This window comes from Podarcis cretensis (assembly GCF_951804945.1).
Source record: "Podarcis cretensis genome assembly, chromosome: 14".
Classification (NCBI taxonomy): Eukaryota; Metazoa; Chordata; class Lepidosauria; order Squamata; family Lacertidae; genus Podarcis; species Podarcis cretensis.
This window is the reverse complement of record NC_137183.1, coordinates 49,130,455-49,140,620: the sequence shown is the minus strand read 5'-3', so window position 1 is coordinate 49,140,620 and position 10,166 is coordinate 49,130,455. Positions and strand designations below refer to the sequence as shown.

At 49.4% G+C, this 10,166-nt stretch overlaps 2 protein-coding genes across 2 annotated transcripts in view; one reads left to right on the top strand and one right to left on the bottom strand.

Moving 5' to 3' along the window:
* The first annotated feature begins 188 nt into the window (after positions 1 to 188).
* SMCR8 (SMCR8-C9orf72 complex subunit) lies at positions 189 to 9,481 on the top strand. The gene is made up of 2 exons (XM_079953734.1): positions 189 to 3,185; positions 4,612 to 9,481. Exons 1-2 carry the CDS (start codon positions 838 to 840, stop codon positions 5,063 to 5,065), a joined length of 2,802 nt encoding a protein of 933 aa, XP_079809860.1. The 5' UTR covers positions 189 to 837; the 3' UTR covers positions 5,066 to 9,481.
* The window catches only part of SHMT1 (serine hydroxymethyltransferase 1), a 30,723-nt gene continuing 29,877 nt past the window's right edge, over positions 9,321 to 10,166 (bottom strand). The window contains exon 12 of the mRNA XM_079953884.1: positions 9,321 to 9,900. Within this exon, the coding sequence (XP_079810010.1) occupies positions 9,728 to 9,900 (173 nt within the window). The 3' untranslated portion in view covers positions 9,321 to 9,727. The remainder of the gene's footprint in view (positions 9,901 to 10,166) is intronic.

The window sequence follows — 10,166 nt, the reverse complement described above, 5'->3', positions numbered from 1 at the left end:
CATATTTTAAAATTTTTTATATATTCGCGCCTTTGCAGCACGAACTAAACCAGCCTGCTCCTCCTATTATTTTATTTTAAAGGCTAAGTTGTATGTGAAGGGAAAACGATTTTTATTTTTTTATAGAGGAATCGCTTCCGGGGTCACCCGGGTCGCTTCACAGCAGGTCATGTGACTCCAAGATGGCTGCCAGGCGGCGGCTGTGAGGGGGAAGTGACGGTTCGTGCTGCAGGCGCGGGGCAAAGGGAGGGGGAGAGACGGGGCAGGGGGTGTGCGTGTGGAGGGTCGGGCTGGTCCTAGCGCCCACCTTTTTGGTAAGAGGGGAAAAGGGGGGAGGGGAGGAAGATCCGGAGAAGGGCCCATTTCCCAGGGAGGGAAAGTCGAGGGGTTGGGGAGAAAGAAAGGGGTCCCCTTCCTTCCCTGGGGAAGGTGGTGTATTAGATCCTGGGAGGGGAGCCTGGAAATCGAGGCAGCTAAACTAAGGGAGAGGGGTTGGAGGGGTGGGGGATCTGCCCCCCCCCATGAAAGGGCATGCCTCACCCGGCCCGCTGGATGAACAGGATTGGTGCCCTGTCCTTCAGCTGAGGGGCAGGTGACCCCTAGTCAGAGAGGGAAGTGCCACAGACTCCGGAAAGTGCCCACCTCCGGCAGGGAAGTAAAAGGGAGAGTGCAATAGGTTTCCTTGGGTGTGCAGGAAGCGCCCCCACCCCCGACAGTCCGTCAGCGGAGCAAGTCCGGAAAAGGAGTCCTTATTCCCCGCCAATGGATTCCGGCTGACAACTGGTGAGGGACCGGCCCTGCTTTCTTCATGCCCCTTCACCGCCCCCACCTGGAAATATGATCAGCGCCCCAGATGTGGTGGCGTTTACCAAAGAAGACGAGTACGAAGAAGAGGCATACAGTGAGCCAGCCTTGCCTGAGGAATACTCCGTTCCGCTCTTCCCTTTTGCCAGCCATGGGGCCAACCCCTGGTCCAAGCTCTCAGGTGCCAAGTTCACCCGGGACTTCATCCTTATATCGGAGTTCTCGGAGCAAGTGGGACCCCAGCCTTTGCTCACCATCCCAGATGATGCCAAAGTTTCCGGCACCTTTGATCTCAACTATTTTTCCCTCCGCATCATGTCGGTGGACTACCAGGCTTCCTTTGTGGGGCACCCTCCTGGATGCCCTTACCCAAAGCTGAACTTTGTGGAGGATTCTAAAGTAGTGCTGGGTGATTCCAAGGAAGGAGCTTTTGCTTACGTGCATCACCTGACTCTCTATGATCTCGAAGCAAGAGGCTTTGTCCGGCCTTTCTGCATGGCCTACATTTCTGCCGATGAGCACAAGATTATGCAGATGTTTCAGGAACTCTCTGCGGAGTTCTCCAAAGCATCAGAATGCTTAAAGACTGGCAACCGAAAAGCTTTTGCGAATGAACTGGAAAAGAAACTGAAAGACCTTGATTACACTAGAACTGTTTTGCACAATGAGACTGAAATCCAGAAGAAAAACAACGAGAAAGGATACTATACCACACAAGCCATTGAGAAAGCCAATGAACTGGCTAGTGTTGAAAAGTCTATCATTGAGCATCAAGATCTTTTAAAACAAATCAGATCATATCCTTACAGTAAGCTGAAAGATTCTGATTTTCACCCTTATGAGCCAGAGTGTGTGACAGAGCAAGTTGATGATAGTTCCGAACAAGGATTTACTACCTCGAAATCTGACGAACCCAGTGAAACACACCTTTATCCTCGCCAATCCTCTTACACCCCGAAACTTATCAAGGCAAAATCTGCCAAGTGCTTTGACAAGAAACTCAAAACCCTTCAGGAACTGTGTGATGTTTATTTTTTCACCCAGACTCTAGATCAGTTACATCAAATTGAGAAAACGTTCAGAGGTGACGTTTGCTACCTCTTGACCAATCAGATCAGCAGAGCACTTTTGCAGCAGCAAACTATTACCAACTTCCTTTTTGAAGACATGTTCCTTGTTGATGAACGACCATCTGAAAGGCATTTAAATGGCTACCAGGGACCTAACGTAGACAGCCCCAATCCCAAAGGTTTGGAAGTCTGCCTTATTCCTAAAACATTAGTCAGCTTGGGATCTTATAAATCCAGTGTTGAGTCTGTGCCTATAAAGATGGAACAGGAGATTGAAGACATGCAGGAAGCAGAAGTCACTGACCCTGTTACTTATGACCAGCGCGACAATCTTGAGTACCTCGATGCAGATCTTAAAGGAAGTGTTAGTAGTGGTGAAAGCATTGAGGTTTTGGGGACGGAAAAGTCTGCTACTGCCCTGAGTCAATCTGAAACACAGGCAAGCATGCCGCAAGCCCACCTGAGTCCACAAGTGGTGAGGAGCAAAGCTGTCAGCCGAAGGACCATAAGTGAGGACAGCATCGAGGTCCTCAGCACATGTCCCTCAGAAGCTCTGATTCCTGATGACTTTAAAGCGAGCTACCCAAGTGCCATTAATGAAGAGCCTTATGCAGATGAAGAAGACGAAGGTTTTCGCTTTAGCCCTGTTTTAAATCCAGACAACACTGAAGGCAACCCTGAACCAGAAAACCTGCTCCCTGTGGACTCTGCCTGTTGCATTGGAAAAGAGAGTCCAAATTTTCTCGAGCCTCCGTCCAACATGGTCCCCAAACATTGCGATGGTGACAGTGTGGTCAGTATCCCGCCCCAGCCGTATCGGCAAGGGGATCAAGGGTTTCATGTGAATTTCACGGACTATTCTTCCCACGATGGCGTCTTGGGAGGCCTCCTCACCTATGAACTCGACCCACATTATCTCTCGAGCAGCAGAGAGACGAGTAAAATGAGCCTGGATAAATGCTCAGACTCCACAAGCTACATCAGCAGCACAGCCTCCACCAGCTCAGACAGGACTCCTTCCCCTGCCCTTCCTGCTGGTCATTTCGGAGAAAGGCACAAGAAGAAGTCGGGGCAAAATGCACTGAGGTTCATCCGGCAGTATCCCTTTGCTCACCCTGCAATATATTCACTACTGAGCGGCAGGACTTTGATAGTGCTGGGGGAAGACAAGACGATCGTGGAGAAGCTCGTCGCCGCACTCTCTATTTTTGTTCCAAATTGCGGTGCATATGCCAAGCCGGTGAAGCACTGGGCCACATCTCCTTTGCACATCACAGATTTTCAGAAGTGGAAGCTGATTGGATTGCAGAGGTAAAAAACCCCACCACCACCATAACCTACCCAGATCTTTAAAATGTCTGACCAGAGGCCTATCTAGTCCAGCATTTTGGACTGTATACAATGGGTTGCACTCAGCTAACTTTTGCTCAGAGTAGACCCATTGAATTTAATAAGATCTAAGCCTTCCCATTAATTTCAATAGGTCTAGTGTGAGTGGGACTGACATTGAATATAACCCGTTGATAGTCTTACTCAGAGAAGGCCTACTGAAATTGACGAACAAGGCTAACGCAGTTCCATTAATTTCAGTGGGTCTAACCTTTGAGCAGAAGTTTGATACAATCCTAACTTCCCATTGTGGCTATCCAGATGCCTCTGAAAAGCCCATGTTCTCCAGCAGCTGGTACTCAGAGTCATATTGTCTCTGATAGTGGAAGTAATAACAGAATAATAATTTATTATTTATACCCCACCCATCCGGCTGGGTTTCCCCAGCCACTCTGGGCAGCTCCCAACAGAATATTCAAAACACAGTAACATCAAACATTAAAAACTTCCCTAAACAAGGCTGCCTTCAGATGTCTTCTAAGAGTCAGACAGTTGTTTATCTCTTTGACATCTGATGGGAGGGCATTCCACAGGGCAGTCGCCACTACTGACAAGGCCCTTTGCCTGGTTCCCTGTAACCTCACTTCTCGCAGGTAGGGAACCACCGGAAGGCCCTCGGAGCTGGACCTCAGTGTCTGGGCTGAACAATGGGGGTGGAGATGCTCCTTCAGGTATACTGGGCTGAGGCCGTTTAGGGCTTTAAAGGTCAGCAACAACATTTTGAATTGTGCTTGGAAACGTACCGGGAGACAATGTGGGTCTTTCAAGACCGGTGTCATATGGTCTCAGCGGCCACTCCCAGTCACCAGTCTAGCTGCCGCATACTGGATTAGTTGTAGTTTCCGGCCATTGTGGTCCTGCCAAATACAGAACCCTCACAACTCTGGTCCCTGGCAGTACAGTTAAATGACAATTGATTCCCATTGACAAAAGATGGGCGCACTGGTCAGAAATGTGCCCTGTTCATTCACCATTTGTTCTGGCATGGTGCGGTTTGGCGGTGATCATTTTCATGTCAGAGGCTTCCATACTTAATCAGAAACCTCCCCCGCCCCTTCCAAAGGTTAGCTACGAAAGCACCATTTAGCAGGAAACATGACCTGCCCGTTGATTTCCTTTGGTAGTGCAGCAGCGGTGTGCAATTGCTGGGGGGGGGGGGGACGCTGGTGCAGGAATGATATTTCCTGCTCTCGGTCCCAGAGGGAGATGTGGCTGAACTGAGAAGTCCTGGCTCCCAATCTCTGCCACTTCGCTTCATGATCTCTCAGAGATAGAATGCCTGCGTACCTGTAATTATTCTACCTTGGAGTTTCAATTTCAGCATGTTCTCTTCCCCCTTCCTTTCCAGAGCATCTTCTCCGTCGAGTGTCAACATGATGCACTCCCTCTGCCGCTACAGCCGCTACATCAGTATCCTGGATGCCGACAGCAAGACTCTCCGCTGCCCGCAGTACAAAGGGACCCTGATCCCCAGGCTCGCTGACCACCGCACGCAGATCAAGCGGGGAAGCACGTACTTTATGCACGTCCAAACCATCCTGACCCAGCTGTGCTCCAAGGCCTTTCTGTACACCTTCTACCACGACCTGCACCTGCCCATCAAAGAGGGGGAGACGGAGGAGTCCGTGGCAAACCGGCGGCTGAACTTCCTGAAAATCGAGCTGGGGCTTGCAAACGAGGACAGCAAAGTGGTGCAGTACCTTGCCGAGCTCCTGAAACTGCAGTACGTTCAGGATCCCGTCCGAGGGGTCAGCCCGGTGCTCAGGTTTGATTACGTGCCCAGCTGCTTGTACAAAATTTAAGTTGTGCCCAGCCTGCCCTGCTGCCTCCCCTCCTCACCCGCTGGCTCACCTGTGGCCATCTGCAGGCCTAGACGATTCTGCGATCGACACACTAGTCATTGAGAACCCGTAGGACGATATGGAGGACCCCAGCGTGGCTAAGCCAACCTCATTAAAATGAGACTTCCTAAACCTCGGTCACACCTCTTTGGAAGAGGGGAAGTTCATTATCATTTGCTGCTTAAAGTGGGGAGCGTGGGGTGTGTGTGTAGCATCTTTAAGGAGCAGTGGGATATCTTGACTATAGGGGATTTGCATGGCACGTGGTCGGTGCTGGGTACGTGTGAGTGGCACCAAAGACTTGTGCGCATTTTTTAGAAACCACAGTGAGCCACAGAAACATATTTCAGAAGTGTATGGGAGTGAATTGCCGAAGGTGGAGGGGTTTTGTTTGTTTTTTAAGCTAAACGTAAGAATTCAGCTGTTTCACAATAGCCAGACGTTGACCCATCTCTCGGGTCTTTTTGCAGCATTGGTGGTTGCAATGACTCCTTGCATTGTGCATCCCTGGGGAGTAGAGGGGGCCCTCTTTGGCTCTTGAGGTCAGAGGTCTGGTGAAGGCCTTCTGAACCCTGGAAAAGCACAAGGGGGCCTTGGCAGGGTGTTACGCCGAGCACTGTGTCTCTGTAATCTGCTGCACCTTGGTTTGCCTCTCCCAGAGGGGAAAGGGACACCCACAAATCCTTATAGCTGGCCCTGTTTCTGCAGTATGGGGGAGAATGTGAGGGAAGTTGGAGCTGGGGAGGGTGTGCTTCGGACCCTGTCACACAGGCCAGTGCCATTGCTCGCAAGAGCACACTGGGAGAGGTCTCTGGAATCGCCCAGTGCCCTTAAACCTTAGCACTCAGGTGTCATTGGGATTGAATGTACTGGATTAGGCCTCCCTCACCCTCCCCATGCTTTGTTTGGTACAACCAGCCCCTGGTGGGGATGGTGGTCAGCGCTGGCAGATGCAGCTTCCAATTTGGCCTCACCCTTCCTGAACATCCAGCCTTTGCAACCGTTTTACTACCTCTGCTGTCGCTGCGCATTGGGGTGGTTGCCGGTCACGCAGCTTGGACTGGATGTTGGGGCTCCTCCCGAGTCACAAACTCTACTGGGTGCGATCAGTTTTGAGCCTTTTAAGAATCTGTCGTTACTCTGGTTGAATCTGGTAGAGGTGGTTCCGCTTTATTTCTTTCGTCCTGTGAAAACTTGAGGTCTCCGATGAGGCCACATCTCATCTGCGTCTTCTCCCTAGCTGCAGATAAGTACAGCAGCGGGAAATCCCAAGCAGGCCGGCTGGCTGATAATTTTAGAGGCGGAGGAACGCCTTACTAGTTTTATTTCCTTTTCTTTCTTTCTTTTTGAAAGTTCTCTTTCCGTTCCCTGTGTGTCAGGAAGCTGGTGACAAGACACATGTTTTACAAGAGTAACTGGACTTGTGATATTTCAAAACCTCTGTTCAATGCAATTATGTGTGACAGAGTTCTGGAACTGAATGTACCACCGGAGGAAGCTTCAAGGGAGAGTGTCAAGTTTGGTGTTTTAAGAGTACTGGAAAACTTGATGCAAAGCTGCACTTTGTGTGTGTGTGTGTGTGTGTGTGTGTGTGTGTGTGTAATGCTGCACTTTTTAGTTTCTCAAGTAATGGGTTGGTAGAGGCCATTTGTATGACACTTTGCTGCTTTTTATCAGAGAAAAAGGATCTGGCGGGAACGGTACAAACCTTGCTTGAATCTTGCCCTGACACTCCATTGTTCTCAAATAGGGCTGGGAAACCCAGCTACGTTGTCAGCCACGATGGAGTTGCGGGCAAAGCTTTTCTACAAGAGCGGTGGTGGGGGTCCCACCTTTTGATGCAGACAGCCCCATGGTGGCTTCACAGCAGCCAGGCTTCCAAGGCGTGGCCCTGCCTGTCCCTCAGCAAAGCAGGCAGATAAGTTTCAAAGCTTTTTGGAGAGAAGATAGCACCCCTGTGCTGCTTTCTACCTCTCCTCCCCCCCTCCAAAAAAGTCTCTTGGGTGGCTGTTCGTTAATGAAGATGGTGGAGGGAAATCTGTTGTGCTTTGCAGTGAAATCATAGCAGCGTTATGCAAGGACTCCCAATACCCAAGATTTGGAAAAGGCCTTCCTGAGCAGAGTTGCTTTACCCCATCTGCAAGGCAAGGTATCTCTTTAAAGGGTGGGACTCAAGAGTCATGGGAACCATGGGCCTATCTCCCCAAATGCTGTCATTGAGTCTAGTTTTCCCCCTGTACAGTTTAGGAATATTTGCCCATATTGTGACATCATCACACTGGTTTCCTCCTTCCCCGTTGGTGGCTGGGAGCCACAGTATAGTGAATGTCTCTGGATATTTCAGGTAATCAATTTAGCCAGTGGGATGCCATTGTTGGCACATCTAGGTCAGTGTTCCCCAACCTCGTGCCCTCCACATGTTTTGGACTATGGCTGCTATAGCAGCCAGCGGTTGGGGAAGGCTGGTCTATCCCAGGAAGCCTCTCCAATTTTAGATACTTTGGGTCCTGGTTTGTCAACTCCATTTGTCAGGCTTTTCTTCAACATCTCCCTTAATCTCAAGACCAAGCCTTCGTTTATAGACTTTTCCTCCTTCGATGGTGGGAGGCAACACTTCCCTGAATTGCCGAAGGAATGTGTGTGTCCCCCTGTGAAGAGGTAGCTTTTTCTTGCCTTCCTAAAAAGCCTAGTTTGCACATTAGCCTTGTATTCAGATATTTCTCCCGCCACCACTGCCAATACAGAAATGGACACCTGCAGTTTATTTGGGATTATCCCTGTAACGGAGACACAAAATCTCACAAGGTCTTCTAGGTGCCCAGGCTTGGGCCCACCAGAGACTTTTGTTCCGATTTAGCTGAGCAATGCCTTTCCACCTGAACATTTGCCTTTTCAAAGCTTGCACTATAAGCAGAAATACATGAAGGATCCCCTGAGGAACTGATCTAGATTCGCAGTGGTCCTATCTACTCTGCCCTTCAGACAGTGTTCAGGGCTTCAGCATTGCTTATTATTATTTTTGCGGGTGCAAAAGGGACCTGTTACACTTGCAGGTGTGCCTGACATCTTGCCTGATGGAAGCAAGATCTGTGAATCACAAGGCTCTGGAATCGGTTTTGGCGGTTCACGAGCATGCCATAGATTCAGTAGTGTGGCACTGCTGACTTTTTTTAAAAAAGGGTTCACATATATGTAGATACAAGGCCTGCTAGTGAGTACCTTCCTTTTCTCAAGAGCAAAGACTTAGCCCAATCACCTGCAGAGCCTAGTAACGTGAACTAGCTTTCTGCTTTCGTGTCCTTAGCCAATCCTTAACAGATTGCCAACACCCCACAGGCTCAAACGTCCTCTTCCGCCCCTTGTCAGTTTTAACCAGCTTCAGATCCTGGTTACAAGCTAATCCTAGCCGGCTATAAGCTCCTGGCAGATGTGGTAAAAAAAACCCCATGATTAATGCTGGCAGAGAGAAAGGGGAAATCCATACAGGACAGTGGGGAGACTGGAGGAGCTGGAGAGAAGCTCCCCCCTCTTTCATCAGTGGTTCTAGCGTCAAGAGGAAGGCAGATCCTATGCTTGTCCCAATTCCGCATCCTCTCAGTATAAGCTGCTTCCATAACGGAGCTCATCTAGCCATTTGGCAATTGAGGCGTTTGCATATCTCTGCTGCTTTAATCTTGCAAATATAACCATAGGCTGATCCATGGGAACATCACACACAGAGGATGTGAGTGGCCCACAAATTCAGCAGCTTAGGTACAATCGACCCCTTGAGACATGTGAATTGGCGCTGGCGCACTACATGCGCGGAGCTGGCGCTGGCCTGCTTGTGGATGCAACATGCAGGATCGCGGTCCCTCTGGGTGCTGTGGAAAGCCCAGATGCTGGGCACCATAATTCTGCGTTTTCCTCTTATCAACCAACTACTTGACCTTTCTCCATCTCGACTGGACTGGCAGCTCCTTGGAAATAACAACTCCCCCAAGTGATCTTCCTAACTGCATGTTCAGTTTCTTGTCCGCACTTGTAGGAACACAACACTTTTCACTTAAGCAGTAGTTAAGAGAGGAGGGGAAACGTGAGCGTCTTCACTGAAGAAAATTTGAGCAGCATGCCTTCCATGTCTTAGTGCTGTTAAGGTGTGTACTGCACAAGCCCTTCACCAACAATACTCAACACCCAGTGACTACAATGATAAAATGTACATTGGAGGCAGGGGGAAGAAGAAGAAGAAATTATTTATTTGGGCTCAAAATATTTTTGAAATACAAAAAATATATATATACTGGTTGTATTTTTTAAAGCTTATATAACCCTTGGCGTATATTGTGGTTCAATTCTTGATTTTATTGTGCTTAGTAAAAAATTGTCCTGACTCTATTTCTGAGCTCCTGTGTTTGATACTAAAGGGGGGGGAGAGGACTGGAGAATGACAAGCTCTGCTTGTAAGAACAGTAAAGAAAAGGGGACACTGGAGATGCCTCGATTCCTCCTAAATCTCTTTTACGGGAGGGCAGCTTTCGCGAGACAACCCACACTTCAAAGCAGCCAAGAAGAATCACGGCTGTTCCAGGCAGGAGTTTCCTTGCTGTTCTTCTGGCGCAGGGGGAAACCGAGACTTTTATTTTATAGAACAGGCAAGCCAGGGAGCGGGAAGGTATCTGCAAAGGCCTCCACCTCCTGCCGGAGGGATCTCAGGGGAGCTTGGTACTTCTCATCAGACACCAGCTTCTCCTTAAACTCTCTCAGCATCGCTTTGGGACTCATGTCGCTCTGGACCTGCAAGGTGAGCTCAATACCTGCATGGGCAACACAGAAATTTCCTCGTTTGGCGGCTGAGCTGGCTACTGGGTGATCAGTTACTACTTTGGACAGCAAAACCTCAGCAGAGGGGGAGCGGGGACTGTGGTTCAGGGGTAGTGTACGCCTTTCGCATTTAGAAAGGCTCCAGATTCAATCCCAGATGCCTCCTGTTTAAAGGACCGCAAAATGTCTCTAAATGTTGAGACGCCACAACCAGTAAGAACCAATCACTCTGCCCAGTTGACCTGGTGGCCCAATTTGG